We start from the raw sequence: 22,156 nt of genomic DNA, 5'->3' as shown, positions 1-22,156 counted from the left end.
TTTCCTTCCCTTTTTGCCTTAATGTGTTTCACCTAGTCTTTAACCTCCTCGAGCTCATGGAAGAGCCATTTGATTGATCTAAAATTATTGATCATGCTGTTGTGAGCATTATTTAAGAGATTCATCCCTATCTCCCTAGCTCTGTCTGAAATAGCCACAATCATCGAATCAATTAATTCTTCCAGCCGCTGCTCTTCTTGATTATCCACTAGGATTTGGGGATTCATGGCCTCCCTAAAGATTCCAATTTTGGCGGTCTTGACATTGAAATTAATCCACACTTTCCTCCTGTCATTAGTTTGCACTTCCCCTTCCGCATACCCTTCTTTCTCCTCTTTCTGATCCTCAGGGTGGAGATGGATAAGAGAAAGGGGTAGCGTAGACGTCTCCTCATAATGAGAGTGCACATCCTCCAGGCTCTCCCTCTTGCACTTCTTCCTTCCACTATTGACCTTTATTTCCTCCTGCGTCTCCTGCACCACCTCCTTAGACTCCAGATCCTCCTCATCATCACTGCTACCCTCCTCAACCTTCTTAGCCTACTTCTACCCGAGATCCCTAGGGCTTTTTCTACTTGGGGTTATGGGGAGGGGGATTTTTTAACAGTCGCAACTTTCCCTGAGGAGGAGACTCTGCCTTTCTCAGAACTGCAGCTCTGAATGTCATCCGAGTCTGAGGAGTAACTAGAACTTCCATACTCCATAGTCTTAGTCTGAGGGGGGGCATTACTAATGGTCTAGGCTTTGAAGTGCTCATGGATAAGAAGTAGCAGCCCTTCATGCAGAGCTGAGTTTGCAATGGGCTTCTTTTTGAAGCTGTCCATCGCCTTACTCATAGAGGTTAACAGATAAAAAGGAAAAGAAATTCTGGCTTTCTTTCAAAAATGATTTAAACTAACAAAGTGGTGGGTGTGGGCTCTATCAAATCTTGGGTCCAAAGTAATGTATTCAATGACAGCTTTCAGCACATACCTCCACCGTTTCTTCATGGAGTTGGGGACATAGTAGGTGTCGAGCTTTTTTAATGCCTTCAATTCCTTCTCACTCTCCACAAAATCCCTTACTGCATTGGCTGAGAGTTTCTTATCCCTGAAGAATTTGAAACCCTCGATTGGTCAGATCTCTGTGACAGTCGTGATAACCTCCTCCATTATCTGAAAGTTGATGCCATTCACCTTAACATTTCTACTTTTGTTAGTGTTTAATGTGCTGATAGGTTGCAATCTCCTGGTACTCTATTGAGTTACTTGCCAAAACTGCTAGAAGAAAATATTAGTTCTTTAAAAGCATTTAATACTCTTCACCTTCTTGATTACCAACTTTGTATGTATATCCATGTCAGAGAAGGAACTGACTAGCATTGAGAGTGTTCACCAAATAACAACTAATTATTACCCAAAACAATTGACAAGGATCTACCTAAAGGTCATAATCCTTTCCTTGACATTTAAAGATGATTTTCTAAGGCCCATGTTTGTAGGATACAAATTTTCTAGCAAGGATTTATGATTCCCTGAGAAATATAGTTCACAAACATTATTTAAATAGACACTACTTTATTTTCTCCAGGGACTTCTCTTTCAACTCATCCTCAACTACCTCAACATCCCTCTCATTTTTTAGTATCTTCCCCTCAATTAATACCTTACTTCCTTAAGTAAATGCCATCATCTCTCATAGTCTTCCATCATACTATTCCTATTCAAACACCATTATACATCATCAATCCATCATGGATAACAAAACCTTGGCTACAAAACTTACAACATCTCTACCTAGTCAAATAATTACTACTTGTATACATCTTTAAAATTGCAACACAAATGGTATTTTCCATCTTCAAGAGAATAAGAATAGATCATTGGAATATAAAACTTCACCTATAAGACAAAGAACTACCATGCAACACAAACACCTAAGCTTCACAGGTAAAGTAATAGTATCTTAGAAGTTCATAATCAAAGTGTTCTGCCATCGCTGCTTATTAATGTCTCTAACTTAGTTTATGAAGCTACTATTTTATTTGCATATGATTTCTCTAAACATTTGTTTACTACCTCCTTTTTCAAGGTATATGATGCCATCTTGTGTGGCTTACGATGACAAATTCCCTTAATCTCTTGCTCCATCATGCGTTTGTGTTCCTCGGCAACTTCAATATACCAATTTGTTTGATGATGATGTATTACTAAAACTCAACATGAGTTTGAATTTGATAATTATTTCTCATGTGCAAGATATATATCACCTAATGATGATTCAAATATATCCCTTACACTTTATAAAATGATGCTTTCTGGATGTTATTGCCATGATTGACCATAGTTGCTCCATGTTTTCTCTATTGTTAAGTCCTTTCCCCATTTGGGCATCATGTTATTTTATTTATAATTTATTAAAGGAAATTCATGGTGACATGTTTCAAAATTGATGGCATGAACTAATGTGTGTATGCAAGTATGTACTTGATCTTTCAAAATTTGTGTGAGGATTATCTTTGAAAACATTGCTCCAGCTTTATTGTATATTGTTGGGTATTTTATTGAGCTTTAGTTCTTCAAAAATTTAGCCAATATTAATTAAAGATCATAGTCTTTGAAATGAGATTCTTTCAGTATAGACTGGTTCTATGTAGGCTCATTATCTCTTGTTGATTGCAGTAGGGAATGTTTTATAGATCTTTGTCCTTGGTGAATATTCCAGCACTACTCTCAACATACTCTTTGAGAACGTGAAAACTTATTTGAGAATGTGGAACTTATCTCTGTATGTTTAATCAATAATTTAACTTCCTTGAACTCTAACTATGATGCCCAAGTTCTAAAAATATGTGAGTATGTTGTCTTAGCAAAATCTTATAAGATTTAGATACCCATGTTGCCTCCTATTTCTCAATCCTTGGCAACAATGTGTCATTCAAGTTTTGTTAAGAAAATGCTATACAATGAAAAGTATTGACAACCATCTCACTAATTATTTATCTACCCTTTTCTTTATTCAATTCAACAACCAATCCTCCTTTATCCAAATAAGTATAACTTCAGCTACTTCTTTCTATTTTTCAACACAAAGGGATGCCCAAAAATTTGAAATTAGGGCTCCATCACCCCCAAGGTAAACCATTGGGTTGCAACAAAGTGGGTATCAAGATATCTAAAAGGGACACATGACTATGACATTTTGCATAGAAAAAAATAAAGATCCTAGGTTGGTTGCTTTCATAGATTTAGATTGGGCAAGTTGTATTGATGACAAGAAGTATATATCTAGATATGTTTCAGTCTTGGTATGGATGCAGTCACATGGACAAGTAAGAAGCAACATGCAATAGCTCTTTCCTCCAAAAAAGTAGAGTATCCAGGAACTATCAAAGTAGCATGGGAACAGTGAAACAATTTGGCTTTGATGGATGCTTTCTGACAAGAAAGAGTCTTAACCCTTGTTTTGTTACAATTAAGTGATGCTAAAGCTAACCAAGAATTCATTTCTTCCACGAGCATAGAAAAAATGTGGAGCCTCATTGTCATTTCATAAAACAAATTGTAGGAGATGAATAAGTGTTGTTTTAGCTTGTTTTAACTAAGGATCAGATGACAAAAAATCATATCAAGTCTTTGAGTCGAGACAAATTTGTAAAATTCATGACAAACTTGGTGTAATTAGTTGATTGATCATTAAGGGAGGGTATTCAAATAATATTGTAATGTATAGTTTATAATGGTCTATTAAGTTATTAGGATAGACTTTAGGAATATTCTTTTATTCATTTAGTTAAGTTCTTATCCTCTGCTTTTCTTACATGTAATTATATCCTTTATAGATAGATCTTTGTAATGTCTTACTCAAAGAGAATTTCTCTTAAATATTAAATATCTTGGTAACCATTCTGTGTTCAATTCTGTTAGAAGCACACTCCTAAATAGTTTATAAGTGTCCAACATCTTGGGAGTTTTGGTGATGGTAATAATATGAAAGTTGAAACCAATCACTCCATAATGGTCTCTCTTACTTGGTGCAGTTCTCGTCTAGGAGTTTTTTGGACAGTTACGGGAAGTTGTAGGAATCTATGGCATACAATTTGTTTGGTGGAAATTAGTTTCCTATAGAGAATAAGATGCAAATATTCTTTTCCAAAATATATATCCCCACTCAATATGGGGAAATTGTAATTTTTGAGATGGTAATTGGCATTGATTGTGCAACTAAGCTTAGTCATACTAGAAGGGTGTCCAATTTTTTCCAATTGAAGTACAAGGCCCATGTAATTTCTTCTATTTTGAAGGGAGATTGTTTCCTCATAATCAAAATGCTCATCTGATGTCGATAATTTCTTCTCTAGAGTATAGAAGATAATGTTTTTTTTCAAAAAATGACCTTATAGCTTTAACTCCAGTTATTAACTTTGATGCTAAAATAGTTTTTCAACTTACAGAAGCTACCTCACCCATTCCTTACATATGAAGCCTGTAGATCTACCATTGTAATGGTAACTACAGCCTGTTGATGCAACATTTTATGGTTGCTTCACCATTCTAGAGCTTCACTTAAATCTACCAAAGCTCTAGAATTGATTAGAAAGTTTAGTAAGAATATACAAAGACTAGAACTGTAGTGTTCATGGCTTCAAATAAGAAGAAGCCAAAATATCAGCAAATCTACATTTCTAATGCTTGAATAATATTGAGAATGTTTCTTTGTTTGATCAAAATGTTTGAGGAAAAGCACAAGGACCTGATAAGAAACAATATACAGTACAATTATCTTGAATGATGAGGGTGTCCTACAAGTGTGAGAAAATATTGTTAAATTGACAAATAAAGTTTTCACCTTTCAAAACACTATTTATCTCAAAGAAAGTATAGGGGGATCTTTTATAGAATTTTACAAAATTTGTAGAAAAAATGAATTCAACATATGTGCCTTGTTAGCTTTTCCAACTTTTGTAGGGAGGGACTTCCCCTAGCCAGACTAGGTGATTCTTTTTCCCATGAAATAAGCAAAGATACGCCTTGAAATATGTTAAATAAAAAAAAATTAGACCTTTTGTTCATGAGAATCACTAATTTATATTTTCAACTTATACTTTTTAGAAGGATTATATGTATGATGCAGAGGGCATCTCCTATTGTGTTGAACTCTTAATCAATGAAAATATATATTCCAAGGCTTTGATTCCATATCAACTTTATTTCCCATAATAGAGACTCATATCCATCTTGCAACTTATACCAGGGATCAAGAGTGTCTATCATATTCTATGATATTACAATTTGAATGAATTCTAACAAAAAATGGGTGTTAACTATTCACAACAATTGACATTTTGAGTCTAATTGTATTAAAACTTTTCTCAGCTTTGATATTCATTATTTCTTTTGGAAAATTTTAATTCTTATTATAATTAGAAGATCCTATTTATAATGTGTAATGCTTTTATAATGAAAAGAGCCTATTTATAATGTATAATGGGGAGTTGAGATAGTTTGTAGGACTGGTCATCTCGTGGAGCCTTTAATTGCTAACTTAGAGTTATCCCATAAAACTATTTATAACATGAAGTCTCTTCTTACCTTATTCCTTAAGGAATTTCCCCATAACAGTTTTTATAATCTTTCAACTAAATGCAGATATGTAAAAAGTAGAAACAATGAGTAGCTATTGCATGATCTATGGGATAACAACACTATAAATTATTGTGATCCTAAAATTAAATCAAATAGATTTCCAATAGTACCCTATGACCTCATAGATTGGAGATTATTTAATGATACTTACAAATTTTTCTCGAGAACATTGAACTACAAGTCAACAAGACAAACATATCTTGGAAAAGTGATCATGAACATAAATTTGGAAAAATTGTTTATCCTTTCAATTTTTAGAATGAATCTTTAATTGGCGAGGCCAAGTTAGATCCATCAAAACTAGTAAGTAGAGAATTTTGTATGCTATCTAATAAAATGGATGATGTTTCTTGTATGTAAAGGGCATTTTGTAATTTATCTCAAAGCTTCTTAATGATTTTTCTGGCTGTGATGTGATAGTTGAGTGATCAAGAAGATCTTATTGTGTGGATGCGTAGATCAATGCTCCCAACATTTAGAAATTTGTATGGAAGAATTGAGCTAGATCTTGAAGCTGATGGTTACATTAGAGTAGTGATTCAAAATAAGTATAATACATATAGCTTTGGTGGCAAGAAAAGTCTGGTACTTTCCACAACAAGCTAGCTCTGGTAAAATTGATACTCTAGGGAAAGCATATGTTGTCATTGGGACTCCATGCATTTTATTGGCAGTTCTTTACTTCATTTTGCACATGAAATTTCCACGATAAGCCTCTTCTGTAATATGTTGCAAGTTGTTTTCCACATCTTGCTGAATGAGAATCCTCATCTTCAGTTTTATTTACTTTAATATAACAATTCTACATTGTGTTTTGAGTGTATGCTATTTTTTTGTTTGTAGTGTTGTTGATCGTCACAAATATGATAAGTGAAGTCAACCAACATCATGGAGCAATGTTGCCCTGCTCTAGTTTATTATATAAGGCTTAAGCAATTATTGTGTTACTGAATTTGAAGATCCTAAAAAAGAATGACTTTGGATGTTGTTTTAAAGCATCTAAGGGTTGTAAAAGGTAATTTTGCTATTTTGCACTCCAATACTCGACTATTGTGTAGGTAATTCAGCCATGTCTTCAAAAAGATATTATGAGACAATTGATCTTTATACATTGGAAATATCTTTGTCTGGAGATAATGATGTATATTATTGTAACAGGTATGCATATTCCTTTGAAAAGGGGCTTTATATTTCTTTTTATTTTGATCTAGCATCATGATGTTTCCTATATTTGCATTTTATAGGTAAAGTTTTTTTTTTTAAGAGGCTGACTTTTTTTTTTTGTATACATTTATGATATTATTTGATTGAAATTATTCTAATTTTCATCAAAAAAAAATTTTTTATGTGTCAATAGTCTAGATGATACTACACTACCAACTTTTTGTGAGCATGGATCTGTCTATAATATAGTTCATAACTTCAAGTCTTCATATATCATCTTTAACCTTTGGTGTTTACTATAAAGACAAAGCAACACAACCTTTCATTTTCTCTAATTAATTTGATTGGCACCAATGAATCCTGGATTTGTTTATCTTTAAATCTCGTGTACTTTTAAATGCCTATTTCATCAACCCTATGTATGTTGTGTAACATAAATGTGCTATTAAAAATAGAATTTAGACATCTAGTACATGTTCAAGAGTGCCATCTTTAAACCTCACCCACACCAAGATTATATGTCGGCATTGACATCAAAGGTTGATGAGCAATGTCTTCTAGAGGATTATTCTAAATATTAAAGAATTTGTTTGAGATGCTTATGATGGTTATGTGTTTACTTCAGCAACTTGTCCTCTTCCTTGCCAAGTTAAACGTTATGCCTTGTCAACATTTTCCAAAAGGTGAGAATACATATGAACCTTTGATGATCAAGGTCATATAAATTCTAGAGGATAATTCTGAATAATAAAAGAATTTTCTTGAGGATAATTCTGAATAATTCTAAATAAAAAAAACACAGATCTCTGCTCTGCTCTACAATTAGTATGTCTAATATTTCATGAATGCTATTTGTATATCAGCAGTATTAAAATACTAAAACAAGCATTAGATACTTGAAGAGAGAGTAAGACACAAAGTTAAGCCAAATTATGTGGAGCATGTTCATTTTAGACATTCTCAACAAAATCAATGCAAGATAGAAATAGGTCAAAAATTCATCAACTTTTCAATTAGTGCCTTCAGATATTACTCAAGTGACATGGTGGTAGCAACCACTAGGATTATTTGTTCAATGTGATCTCATGCACTCAATTAAATTGAACAGCTGCAAAGAAGAGCATGCTTTTTTGAATTTGAAGAGCAATTACTACTTAGAATAATATCTTCAAAGGAACCTAATGATGGGAACCTGAATGATTGTTGCACCTGCTAGAGAGTCTTTTTAACTATTTTGTCCAATTGGAAGCTAAGAATAATTTATACTTATGCTATATTTTATTTCACAACTATTTAAAAGCAATTATCAGTACATGTTTCAAAAATAATTTTACAACATATTTTTTATTTTTAACTTTTTCATGGAACTACTTCACTCTGAAAATCTTCTATGTTCTTTAAGCAAAACATGCACCTGATATTAGGCCACTAAATTAGACCTGCAGATATTAATATTTAAATCATATATAAATTAACCCTAGCAATTATTATTTGATTAAATTTTCTTCACTTGCAATTGGGTTATTGAGGATAGGGAAAGCCTCTTGGATTGGATTGAGCTTGGAGTCATTAAAGCAATGAAATCATTGATAGTAACCCTCTCAAATTTTTTTGATATAGACATGAGATTAATAACATATCTCTTTGATGCTTACAATCCAGATACTTCCAAGTAGATTTTTCTCATTCCAGGTGTGGCATTCCTACAACATACAAAAATGTTAGTGCTAAATTATTTTGGTTATCTAAAGTCAAACATTGGATGTAGTTCTAGTTTGTAGAGAGGAGTAAATGAAGTTGAAACTCCAGGGCCATTGTTCTTGTTCCCAACCACATAGAAGGGAAAAAAATCAGTTGTAAAGAGACTTGTTGTAGTCTTATAAATAGAATTCATCTCATTAATTGAGCTAGGATTTACTGGTGACTTCAACAGTGCTTCATGCTACCAAGATTGCACAAAAGTTGCAGTGGATCCAGTCATGTTTCAATATTATTTCTGCCATCAGTGTGGAAGGAGAGTCCACCAGTTTCATTGTTTCTACCAAGAATGCAACAACTATAGCCTGATACTAATATTGAATATATCATGGAAGGAGACACATATTGGCGATGCAATCCTACAAATGATACTAACCAAGTGTGTCACAAGTATAGTGGATATTTGATATTCTCGATGATTTATCTTATTGAGTTAGTTATGAATTCTTTAGATATTTTAGAATGATGAAAATTATTTTTAGAATTATTACCCTATAGATAACTTAATGATAGTCTTGGAAAAACTAATTTAAACTAAGAAGAAATATGATTCCTAAAGTGGTAGTATATAAGTTATTATAGCTTGTTCTCTTTAAAGAAATAAAATAAATTGAATGTTTTTTTATAAAGCATAAATTATTTTGATATCCATTATTGGAGTTACAAACCTTAATGTTTTTGATAAAGCAAAAGTACAATTAAAATTGTGATAAGATAGGAGTTTTATTTATTTCCATCTCTTTTTACTTTTCCTTGTCCTCAATTCTTCATATAATATACTTCTAAATATGCACTTGAAAAGGGCTATATAACATTTTCTATCTTGGATTAGCCTCTTATATGTTTTGGTGTTGTCTAACAAAGCTCTGTTTTATTAGAATCTGTAGCTGTGGGATCCCACATGCAAGATCTTGGCCTCTGTGATGGTAGTGATAATGGTGATGGTTTTAATATGTTAGATGTTGATCTCACATTTGAAAACTATGAAGATGTATTTGGTAGTTCACATGATCAGTCTAATTCACTGTTTGAGGACACAAGTGCAGCTTGCTCTAACATGGAGAGGGATATTTCTCTTGTTGAGTTGAGTGGTCACATTGACAATACTCCCAAGGTTTGTTTGCTAAGAATGTACCTCTGGCTAGTATTTTTCTCTTGCAATTGCATCTGGTGTGTTCTCCCTTCTAAAATTTATACACATAGGATAAATTTTTATTTTGCAATCACTGGAGACCACATTGTTTGGCCAAATATGAAGAGGAGACTTTCTTGTAACCTATTAATATTCTTTTGATAAACGAGTTACCACTGCTAGTGTCTAACACTCATAAGAAATCACAGTGACTACTTTTCTTCCCTCTTATTTATTGATTCTTCTTCTTCAAGTGACCACATGCTTGAGATTTTTAGAACACTTAATAGTGGTTTTTATTGGGATACTAACTATGTTGACAATTCTCTCTTCAGCATCTAATACCTTCTCATGCACCAGTCTCTTGGGAGACTCAGAAGCACTCACATTATCTTCAACAGAAATGTCAATTGTGTCATTCTTGTACTCCTTGATAGTATCATTTACCAATAACTCACCACATTTTACACCCCTTTGAGTTACTACTTATTTTGGGCTCTCAAAAGAATTCATAGTCTGTTCAACATTAGCTTTCAACAACTCTCCCTTCTTGTGCTCACCCTTATATCCCTTCCAAGCAACCACTTGTTTGGATGTAGATTTGGAAACATTGATAGCGGTGTCAATAGGAACATCAGTTCCAATGTTTTTGATCTCTTGAGAACCTTTAGTAACAACTGACTCTTTCTTTTTCCCACCACGTCATCCTCTTCAATTAATAGTAGGTATATCAAAAACATCCTTGAAGCTAGCATTGATCACCTTCTCCTCATTGTGACTACTTTTATGTCCCCTTCGAGTGACAACTTGTTTTAGGCATTGCAAAGAAGTTGACATGGGTTCATTTGAGACACAAAAGGCATTAAATTTATCCTCTTCATTGCTAGTTTTCAAATCCTCTTTATGCTCACCCTTATGACCCTTGTGAGTGACCACTCCTTTGGGAGATTCAGAAACATTCATAGTGGCTTCAACAAGAACATCAATTATAGTGTTCTTGGCCTCCTCAATACTATTAGTTACAAATAGCTCTCCCTTCTTGCCACCCTTTCATCCTCTTTGATTAACATTAGGTTCATTTGGAACATTAATCACATCAATCTTGTATTCTTTAGAGCTAGCATTCATTAGCTTCTCCTCCTTGAGGCTACATTTTTGTCCCCTTCAAGACACGACTTGTTTCAAGAACTCCACAGAAGTTGAAATGGGTTCAACTAAGACACAGACTACATTAAACTTATCCTCTTCACTACCAATTTTCAACACCTCCTTCTGTTGACCCTTACAGCCCTTGCGAGTGACCACTCCTTTGGGAGATTCAGAAGCATGCACAGTGGGTTCAATAGGAACATTAGGTATAATATTCTTGGCCTCCACAAAACTATTGGCTACCACTAGCTCTCCCTTCCTCCCACCCTTCCATCCCCTTTGATTAAGAGAAAATTCATCTAAAACATTTACCACATTAATCTTGTCTTCTTCAGAGCTAGCATTTGTCTACATCTCCTCCTTGTGGCTCGACTTTTGTCCCCTTCGAGTCACAATTTATCTTAGGGACTTTAAAGAACTTGTAGTAGGCTCAGTTAAGACAAAAGCTACATCAACCTTATCCTCTTTACTATTAGTTTGCAACATCTCCTTCTTGTGCTTAAGCTTACAACCCTTTCGAGTGATCACTCGTTTGGGAGATCTGGAATCATTTTTGATGGCTTCAACAATAACACGAGTTACTATATTCTTGGCCTACTCAATACTATTTGTTACAATTAACTTTTCCCTCCTTCTACCCTTTTGTTCTCTTTTTCTCACTGTTGGTTCATCTGAAACATGAACAATATCAATCTTACTTTCTTCAAAACTAGCAATCACCTCCTCCTTTTTTTTTCCTTAAGTGTTACATCCTTTTTCAAGCACATGGAGGAATTTGAAGTGGGTTAAACTAAAATACAAACTACATTGACCTTAACCTCCTCACTACTTGTTTTCAACAACTCCTCCTTTTTGTGCCCTCCTTTTTGTGAATTACGTGTACTATCAATAAATATATGGGGTGGGTAAGTTGAAATATTCCAGTTCCTTTTCTGATTCTTGAGGCTTGTCTAGTACTGGTAATCTTTACAAAGTCTTTCACAAGTACTAAATGCATTGGTCAATGAGCAATGTGGATAATTGAAATTTTAAAATATTGGGCATGGTAATTTAGTGTTGATGCTCACCGAATCCTTTATTTTTTTGATAGATAGATCTTTGTTGAGTTTGGTCCTATTGATGACATATATCATGAAAGATGAAAAGAAATAGAACAAAGGTGGGGTAACTTCTACTGTTTTTAATAGTTTGATTCATAAAAGTGTTTCAAGATTGATATTGGCTTTGTTAACTATTAAATTATATGTGTAGGATGTGCATTTGTTAAATATCCATCTAGAGAAATGGATGTGGTAGCTATTAAAAAATGATATGGAGCTTTTACAATGAATGTAAACATTGTGTTTTCAATTGCTAATATTTCCTTCAGTGGGTGCTTATTTTTTATATAGTTCTCAAATGTAAACTACATTTTAGCCTTATGCAAATGTATTGTTTGAGGGATGCAATCAACCTTTGATTGTATGATTTGTAGAGCCTAAAAGACCCAAATTTGGAGATGCAAGGTTCAGACTTCCATTTATCTTGTAACCTAAAACATGTTACATCAATATGTATCTTGAAATACTAGTGTATTCCCAACTTATTTCAGGAGTTAATTTTTTTGTTATATTATCTAGAAATGGCCCTATGTTCAGAGGACTAGGCTTTTTTGATGAACAATAGAGGCCATTTGGATCTAGGTAAGCCATCAGTAATTTAATATGTTTGAGTTGAAGGCTTCAAATAATGTATTTAGTAGAATCATTTTGTTGCTCATGTAGGCCTATTATGAGTGGTGGAGGCCACACAAGAGGATGGGGTGCACCTGGAAACTAGCGGCCCATGGGTGTAGCAAATATGAGAATACCATCCCCACAAGTTGGATAACATCCATATGAAAGGCCATCAACTCCCAATGGAAGATCATGACTTGTCAGAGGACATTAACCATTGGTAAAGCCATTCGAGTATCACTTTGTAGATTATATTATTTATATATATTATAAACATTTGGGAGTTTCCATTAATCTTTTTGAGAGTTCTATCATTATTTAATATAGACAAATTCTCATTTCCCCGATGGAAGCTCCAGAAGAGTAGATAGATCCATGTAGAAGACTTGCAAATCTTAGAATGCAAGCTGCCAAGCTCGAGAAAGGAGTGGTAAGCTTGCAACTAGCTTCTTTGTACATGTATGGTTTTGATGTGTTTCTAAATCATCATTTTACTTTTAACTTTACTATTGATATTTTAGAAGCTATTCTTTCGATAGGCTCCTTTTGAGGAGAAGCACTGCCACTACTTTGATTTCCAAAGGAGAACCAACCAACTTCCCATTCAAAAGGAGGTGTTTTACACTTTATTATTGCAAGCTTTCTTTTTGTAGAATCTTTATACTTCCCTTTTCCCATTTTTTTGATATTATCCATTTCAAATTATATTAGTGTTTATTTTTCCACAATGGAAGTCTTGTTTAATTATTTCTTTTTGTACTTCTACTTAGTCAATGTCTCGACTGAAGGAATTCAATTCTATGCTGTTTGAACTTCTTAATTAATTCATTAAATTTTATCATTCTTATTTGTACTCATTTAAAATCTTGACACTTCATCTGGGAGGCTCAAATTGTAAAAGTGAGTTGGTCTTGATGTCAATAAGTTTTTAAGAAAATTACAGTATGTTTTTGTATCTCTTTCTATAGATGATTTTCATGCTTATCATTAATTGACTTCCTTTCACATGTACAGGATGATGAGGTAGATTACAAGGGTGTTCTACATCAAGATGGGTTAGTTTTAATGTTTTCCACTCTTGATCAGTTGAAGGTGAATTTTAGATATAATTTTTTGTTCTATTCAATGATAGTTGCTATAATGTCTCTGTGGCCCCAAATAGTTGCTGAGGTGTAAGATTTCATTTGATTATTCTTAAATTCCTAGTACATGAAATGTGAATATCTTAGCTTTGACTCTTTTTTATATAACTTTTTTGGGTGCTATATTGAGAATGAAATGAAACAAATAATAATTTTTTATGTATTCTTTAAAGGGTGCTAGCTCAATGGAAGAGCACCTGCTTTACAAGCAGGAGGATGGTGGTTCAATTCCATCGTGCCCTATTATGACCAAGTACACTACCAAATATGTGACTAAATATACTATTGAATATGCTACTACATATGTGACCAAATATCCTATTAAATATGCTACTAAATACACTATCAAATATGTGACTAAATATGCTATTGAATATGCTATTAAATATGTGATCAAATATACTATTAAATATGCTACTAAATACACTACCAAATATGTGAGTAAATATACTAAATATGTGATTAAATATGCTACTAAATATACCACTATATATGTGACTAAATCCACTATCAAATATACAACTAAATATGTGATTAAATCGATGATCAAAATCAGTGATCAAATAAGTGACTAAAATCATTTAGTAGTATATTTAATAGCATTATAAATGACTGGATATTAACTACTATTAGTCACATGACTGATTTTAGTCACATATATACAAATTTTAGTAGTTGTGGAAGTTTCTTCATGATCTCATCACCATTACATGATCTCATCAACGTACATTTCACATAGAGTTGTGGAAGTTTCTTCATTCTCAATTTTTCTTAATTGACTCAAATCAACCATTAGAATAATGACACTTTTGAATAAAAAATTTGTAGCTACAATAAATATTAAAAAAATAGATTTGGGTTTGGCCTTTGACTTGGTTAATCCTATAATGCACAAATTAGGCCTAAATTAGCATTTGGGCCCAGTTTCTAAAGAAACTCTTTGCCAGCCAACTTCTCTTATCAATTTTCTTGTTGGATAATCTCTACTAAACATGCCTAAGGACATTAGATCCACCATTGGTTCACACCCACACCCTATGTGATCTCTCTACAACACCAATTTACTTGTTTCCTTGCTTGTCACATGGTCATGCCAAGCTTGGGGCATCATCTTAAAAATTTAGGACTTGATGGAATTGTTCATACTTATTTGCATCTTTTAGTACACACTATAGCCTAAAATTCGCCATGTTTGGGCCAAATCCCATGATGGAATGTTAGGTTTCCATGAATTAGTTTCAAATCCTAGGGTATGGTATTTCAAAATTGTTTTCACCAAAAACACTATAACTCACTCAAAAATTTACTTAATGTGTTCAAACCAAGTGTAATAGAAAGAAGATTCATGTTTCTATTGGATCATGCCCATGGCTTTAATCCACTAATTAGAATATGTTTGTGTAAGTGCAAGGAAGCAAGAAAAACTCTATAAATTATTGAACAATCCAACCAAATATTCTAGGTCAATCACCAAAACTTCAAGTTATATGAGAAAACATCTTAATGGGTCTTATAATATCCTCCTACATTAATTCCAACCAGCCCCAACTAATTTTTAAATCAATTAGCCATTGGGTTTCAAATTGCAACAAAAGTTGTCAAAGTTATAAAGCAAAATTGGCAACTTTTGGTGCATTATGCATTTGACCAATCAATCTAGCCCATCAACCTTACAAATAGGTCACATATAACCAAAAACATTAGAAAAACATGTTTGATCCCCTTCTACACAACTTTGGTGGCCATTGACCAAGGTTGACCATGTAGGTCCTAATGGGTGAAATTCACCAAATTGGCTTTATTGGTCTTATTACAATGTAACTACTTCATTCTAATGAACTTCACAAGAGCTTATTAGATCTTATGACAACTTGAGGGTATGCAAGTGTTAGGATCCTCCAAAAATCCCTTAGGTGCTTTTGTACCATATTAGAATCTATATATTTCTCAATATAAATATGACAAGATAATTTGTAGGATCGTAGTACTCAATATAGTTTTCCAATGAGTACAATTATGAATTTATTTAGTTTCATTAGTTATTATTGTCATGTTTGTAATTATCATATTTATTTCAACATTTGTTAAGAGTTATATTTTATACACGTGGAAAATAATGAAATAGATTAAAAAATAAAAATATATGTGCACTAGGTATTGTTTTCCTATTTCAACAAAAATAATAATCTTGATTTAGATATGTACAAAAAAGTTATTGGATACAAAATAATCCTTCTCTATATTATATTTAATCATACTCTCAATGTCACAAAAAATGCCAAAAACATTTTTAAAAAATTGTGTTAATTTGAAAAATACTTTATTAATTTCCTTAAGGAAAGTACTTTTACGATTTATAGTTGAAAACTCAACTCTTGATGCTTTAACATTATAGGTGATTGAAACTGAAAATTTGATTCAAAATGTTGATTTCAATGACTTACCTTGACCAAAAAATAGGATGCAATATTACAGGTTCATATACCATCATTGTAACTAGGATTAAAAGGAAAGAGTTCAGTTAAAGGGGTCATAATCAAATTACTACTTATATGCATTTTAAGCTAAATTGTTAAATTTGAATTAACTTACTCCCAAAAACATCACAACTTCAATCTTGACTGCAATGAATTGACTTTCCATGCATAGTTCAACTATAACATGTAGAATTGAACTATTTGATATTGGACTTCTAAAAAGGTTGTGCCTTCCCAAAGTCTAATGTATGCTAATATTTATGATTAATGATTATTGAAAAATACCTTTCAACATTATTGAAGTATGAAGGTCAAGTTCTCCTTGCTCAACTCTCTTGAGAAACCAATTTTACAACCTTGGGCCAGTGTTGGTAGTTAACAAGCAAGGGTCCAACCATATAGAAGTAATTTATAATGCAAATGCAAATTCTTTATAATTTCCCAAAACCAAATGTTTCTAGGAATGTTATTTGTAACTATTTATGATATTCAAAAGGTTGATGCATGAAATTGTTCAAATGAATGTCTTTAAATTCCAAGATAGAACAAATAATCACATAAACGTGTACCAAGTTGGTTCCCAATGGTTAATAAGAAATAGTAAGAGACAACAATGTTGAAATTTGAAATATGCATTTTGAACCAAATTCATCCCATATAGGCATGAATTTGCATGTTGCAAGATTGACAAAAGGCAAGGAATGCAAGATCTTGGATCATAGAATGGATATGCTCCTATGAGCTACTAATAAAACAAAGCTTTGAAACACACAAACAAGATAAACATAACATTTGAATATATCAAAATGCATGAAAACATGAAATTTTTTTTTTTTATGAAATAAGTTAAATTAATCACAACAATATAATACATATTACTGCGTAATCATATAAAGACATACCATCAAAATAAATAAAATATAAATATAAATATACAAATTCCAATTTTATAACACACATATATTCTCTCACATATTTGAAAATAACAAATAAAATTAATTAATTAATATGAAATTTTCACACTCTACCGTATAACACATATATTTATTTCTAAATCATTCTCAATAACCATCATCATGAATATATATATATATATATATATATATATATATATATATATATGAATATATATATATATATATATATATATATATATATATATATATATATATATATATAAACAAGCAAAATAATCCTAAACAAATAGGAGTTGAAGTAAAATGAAATTGGATTATCTATTCTTGACCTTGTAGTGTTAAAAGTCTTCTATTCGATTCTATAGGCCAGGGGCACCCTTTGCTTCCTCCGTCAGATTACATCACTAAATTACACAATCAAATTAGGATTCTAGAAGCTGGAATGCTTCAACGCTCTATCACCCAACTATGGCAGTTCAAACAAACATTAACTATTTCTTCCACACGCAGATCGAAAGTCAATCGTCTCTGCTCTTTGATCTTCGCAAGACGGGTAAGATATGGGACTGAACTTTTCTGTTTCAGATTTGAAACCTCTTTTTTTGTCATATATAGCCAGGCATTTAGTTGAGCTATGCCCACAACCATGAAAATTTAGGATGTTGTTGCTTCATTTTGTTTCTCTGTTTCATTTCTAGGGTTTTATAATGTATATCTTGTTTTGGGCGGATTTCATGGGGAATCAGATCCATTACGGAATTGAATATTTTTTCACATTGTGTTTAATGTCCTCGTTCCTAATGCAAGGCACGCGTGAGGTTTGAATTTCCGATTTGGTGTTGTTTTTGGCAATGTATCAAAATATGTGATGAATTGTTCTGATTCAAATGTCTGACTTTTATTGAAGGTGGTGTTTTTTGGCAATATATCAAATCATGGGATGTTTATTTCCGAGTCAGCTGTCTGAATTTCGTTGAAGAATGTTCCCAATTTGTTTTCAGCAGGAATTAATTTCTTTTGTACAGAATTTATGATCCTTTGCATTTTAACCAAAACCTCTAGAAAACCCATCGTCAAACATGAATTGATGAAAACTGGCGCATCATAAATATGGGTGATTGGCCTGAGTCTAAGGTTTTTGGCTCGAGACTTAGGGTTTGGCTTGAAACTAAGGATTGATCCTTGATCCACAAATTCATCACAGGGTTTGAATTTAAATGAGAAATAACAGAGATATCCTCAGAGATTTGGAAAGACAAATCAATCTCTCAAAAATACAGATTGATATCTGCATCAGTACCCAATGACTTTTTGGTTAACGGATTGTGGGCTTGATCCCATTGCAATCTAAAGCATAATTAGTTTTATGTCATATAGTATCGTGATTGAAATCAGTAAATTAGTACGTGGTCTTTTGCAGGCCCTTTCAAGATAACAGTTTTAATGAACATGAGATTTTCATAGTCTATGAGATAGGTTGGAAAAAAATTTCATGCATTTTATTTTCATAAACTTTGCATTTCACACTCTGCGATCTAACTCACTAATGGTAGATCGCGAAATAGATCCCAAATTTTTTAACTTGATTACAACTTTGTTAGATAAACACCTCAAAGCAGCGAAATACAGTTAATGGGATTCTTTGGGTGCACACTGCACAGAGATTGACTGTTCCTTATCTTTGAGCAGGGGCATAGATTGCATAGACGTGATTGAATCAATTGCTTTTGCAGTCGGGTAAATGGTCGGTATATTGGGAAAATCAGGTTGGTTTGAATGCTCTCCTGGATAGGGTCAGTGCTCAACTGCTAGGTGACTCAGTTCCAGCCATGAGAGAAATACTGACAGTTCGCTGGAATTAGGCAACAATTCCCAGTTGACTCATAGTTTGGAGGAAAGGAATTCCCCTATTGCCCTATTGTGGTGTGTGCCATCGCTCTGTGTGATTACCAATGATGGAAGCAAGAATTTGGAGCAATCTGCCTGAGGATCTGATAGATAGAATCCTTGCAAAGCTACCGGCAGAATCCTTTCTCTCTCTTAGGTGTGTGTGCAAGAGATGGAATGCTCTTCTGTCATCACCGAGCTTTCTTTCACTGTGCAGCAAAATATCACACAGGCCGTGGTTGGTAATGTTGAAGCGCCGAGATCACAGAATTTGCAGGACATATGATAGCTTTCTCAGTAAGTGGCACATCATATCCCTCTCATTTCTTCCTTATCAAACAGCAGAAGTTGTGGGGGCCTCAGGTGGCTTATTGTGCTTGAAAACCCAATTCTGCCTTTCTGTTTGCAATCCCCTAACAAAAATGTGGAGAGAGCTTCCCTACAATTCATTTGAACGTAATTGGAACTCTGTTGCAATGGTGGCTGGAGAAGGCCTTCAGGGCTACAAGATTTTAGTGGCAGGTACCTGTTTTGACAGGAGGACAGAGATCTATGACTCAGTAAGTGATACCTGGAAAAGAACGGACGATGTGCCAATGCAAACAAATCTGAGATATGACACAACTTTCTGTGATGGTGTCATATATTTTAGCACATCAGAGGCATTTGGGGCTGTGGGGTATGATACACAAAGAGGGTCATGGAGAAGGGTGCAAGCTACCGCACCCATACCATTGCCGGACTCACTTGTATGCAGTCGTTTGGTAAGTTGTAGCAATCGGCTTTATCTTGTTGGTGGAGTTGGAGAGAATGGGATTTCAAGGAGCATCTGGGTGTGGGAACTGAATGAGCACAGAACAGAATGGAGGGAGGTCCAGAAGTTGCCAGAGGTGATGTGCAAGAAATTCCTTGCAATTTCTTACCACAATTATGACCAAATATGCTGCATAGGTCATGAAGACTACATCTGCCTTTCCTGTTTTGCATCACCTCAAGTTCTTGTTTACAAGTTGCCACGCCGGACATGGCATTGGCTTCCTAGATGTCCATCTATAGCTGATGAAGCAAGTTATGGCTTCAAATGGTTTTCTTTCACTCCCAGTTTATATGCATTGGTCTAGTTTCTTTGCCTTGTTGGCAATCATGAAATTTAATGAGGATTCCAGGTTGCAGTGTTGACCATTAGTCTCCTTGCAGCCTGATTATGCATGGCTTAATCAGTTTTTAAACATATGAACATTGTCACAACAGTATTTATCCAGGCAATTTCAGAATAAGTTAAGTTCAGCAGTTGTGGGATTTTGACTGCAACTGAATTATTGAAGTAGCTATAATATATCCCATAGGCTTGTTTTTTGTGTGATCCCGTTATCGCTGAGGTTATATTTGAAAATTTGATACTTGTGAAAGGCAGTTAGTACTGTAAGAAATGTGATTGAAAATATGCTTGACAGGAATAGATGGATGTCAAATTCAAACCCTTAGCTACTGTTTCTGATATCAAGTATAACTTAAAGAGCATTGTATAATAATTTTTATGATCATGCAACACTGATACCAAGTATCATGCTAAGTTGATGTGATGAATTTGATTGATGCATGAATTGTAATTTGGGTGGTCATTGGACTGGTTTCGAAGCAATCAATTATAGGATGTTCTTATCTACAGAGTGGCCTGATATTTAATGTTAAGGGCTTTCCAAACCTCTGTCCTTTCATAGCATATTACATTGTTCTTGTATTATGGCAATTAGACGTGTCTAAATTTAACATAATTTAAAAATGTTTGTCCTCCGAATTGGAAATCATTATTAGTGGCTCTCCACTTTTTCCTTGGATCTACACATCATTTTTATACAAATTTGGCATCATTGGTGGCCAAGTTCATGATAACAAAATGAAACCTCGTGGCTTCAAACTCAAAATTGACAAATTCCTTGTTATTGTCATTTCCTAGACGAAAAGACACCCAATTCCTCAACAACTGCAACCTATTCATGCACTTCCAAATCCTTAATAACTGCAATCTATTCATGCACACCCAATCCTTAACAAATTCAACCTATGCATTCACAAACCACTAAACTCAGACAAAAAGCCAGTAGACCTACACCACCCACTTATAGTCGTTCCAGTAGATATCTAAATTCCTACCAACTACAACCTATCCACACACAAACCACTAGACAACATCCATAAACAAGAGCCAGTCAACCGAACCAACACCCATTTATAGAAAATCCATTTTTTAGAAAGTCTAGTCTTTTGGAAGTGTGTGCATTCCACAATTGTTGTTTGCTGTTTACTGCCAAGCAGTAATGGTGAAGACACCAATCCTGCCTTGTACCTCCTAAGACAGTTTTTTAACACCTGTTGAGGGATTTTTAGTGACCATCACCAATTCCAATATCACATTCCTCGCAGGGCATTTGTATATTGAAATGTATTGTTTCAGAGTAGGAAAAGAGAAGCGAATTAGACACGCACAACAACACTTCTTGCTGCATGATTGCCAAAATATTGACATACTTTGTGTATCCAGATGATGGCTCAACATTGCTACTGTAGGATTTCAGTTTCATTAACTCAAAGACTTCACAACTGTACGCTTTAGAATTCTTCTGCGTTTTCCTCGCTTTAGAACTATTGCTCATCCATATGCCCATCTCACCCCAACACCTGCTTCACAAAATCCAATTATATTACTTCCTTCGTCATTGCCTATTAGGCCTCTTAACTTCACATAAAAATCCGCATTTTGATAATTTGCTCAAATTGGAACGATAAAATTCACAAATTGGATCCAGAGATTAGAGGTGCACCCGCATAGGTGACCCAGGGCGATATATGATTGGTTCTTAAAATTTGAAGCCTTCGCCTGAATCAAAAACGACCCACAAGATTAGCATATTGTTTTATAAGATCTGTTCCTCGTTTTTATTTGTGGCAAATATCAGCCTCAACGCTAATTATTTAAAGTTCAGTAGTCTGCTTGTTATTTGCATTTATTCAATTAATTGTTGCTTCTATTTATCCTAAGAAATTGTTGCTTCCTGAGAGCATGTTCCCATGCCACTCCTTTAGATTATTTTGGTAGGGAACGGCTGCTCAACAATTATTGGAAATAATTGTGGAGCTTGTGGCCCATTAATATATGTTTTGTTGTTCATTTTAAGTAGCAAACTTAAATTA

The 22,156-nt window shown here is 33.8% G+C and overlaps 1 protein-coding gene, 1 non-coding gene and 1 pseudogene across 2 annotated transcripts; all 3 read left to right on the top strand.

Moving 5' to 3' along the window:
- Positions 1 to 3,291: 3,291 nt before the first annotated feature.
- Positions 3,292 to 6,335, top strand: LOC149578517 (putative ALA-interacting subunit 2 pseudogene; annotated as a pseudogene).
- A 7,519-nt stretch (positions 6,336 to 13,854) lies between these two features.
- On the top strand, positions 13,855 to 13,926 carry TRNAV-UAC (transfer RNA valine (anticodon UAC)). Its single transcript has one exon. It is a non-coding gene; the product is annotated as a tRNA-Val (tRNA).
- Positions 13,927 to 17,393: 3,467 nt separating this feature from the next.
- Positions 17,394 to 20,327, top strand: LOC149578515 (F-box/kelch-repeat protein At5g43190-like). The gene is made up of 2 exons (XM_089829574.1): positions 17,394 to 17,630; positions 18,767 to 20,327. The coding sequence occupies exon 2, from the start codon at positions 19,030 to 19,032 to the stop codon at positions 20,083 to 20,085; it is 1,056 nt and encodes a 351-aa protein (XP_089685700.1). The 5' UTR covers positions 17,394 to 17,630; positions 18,767 to 19,029; the 3' UTR covers positions 20,086 to 20,327.
- Positions 20,328 to 22,156: the final 1,829 nt, after the last annotated feature.

Source organism: Cupressus sempervirens, chromosome 1 (assembly GCF_028749045.1).
Source record: "Cupressus sempervirens isolate cs-2001-9-10 chromosome 1, ASM2874904v1, whole genome shotgun sequence".
Lineage (NCBI taxonomy): Eukaryota > Viridiplantae > Streptophyta > Pinopsida > Cupressales > Cupressaceae > Cupressus > Cupressus sempervirens.
This window is presented reverse-complemented; position numbering and strand designations above follow the sequence as displayed.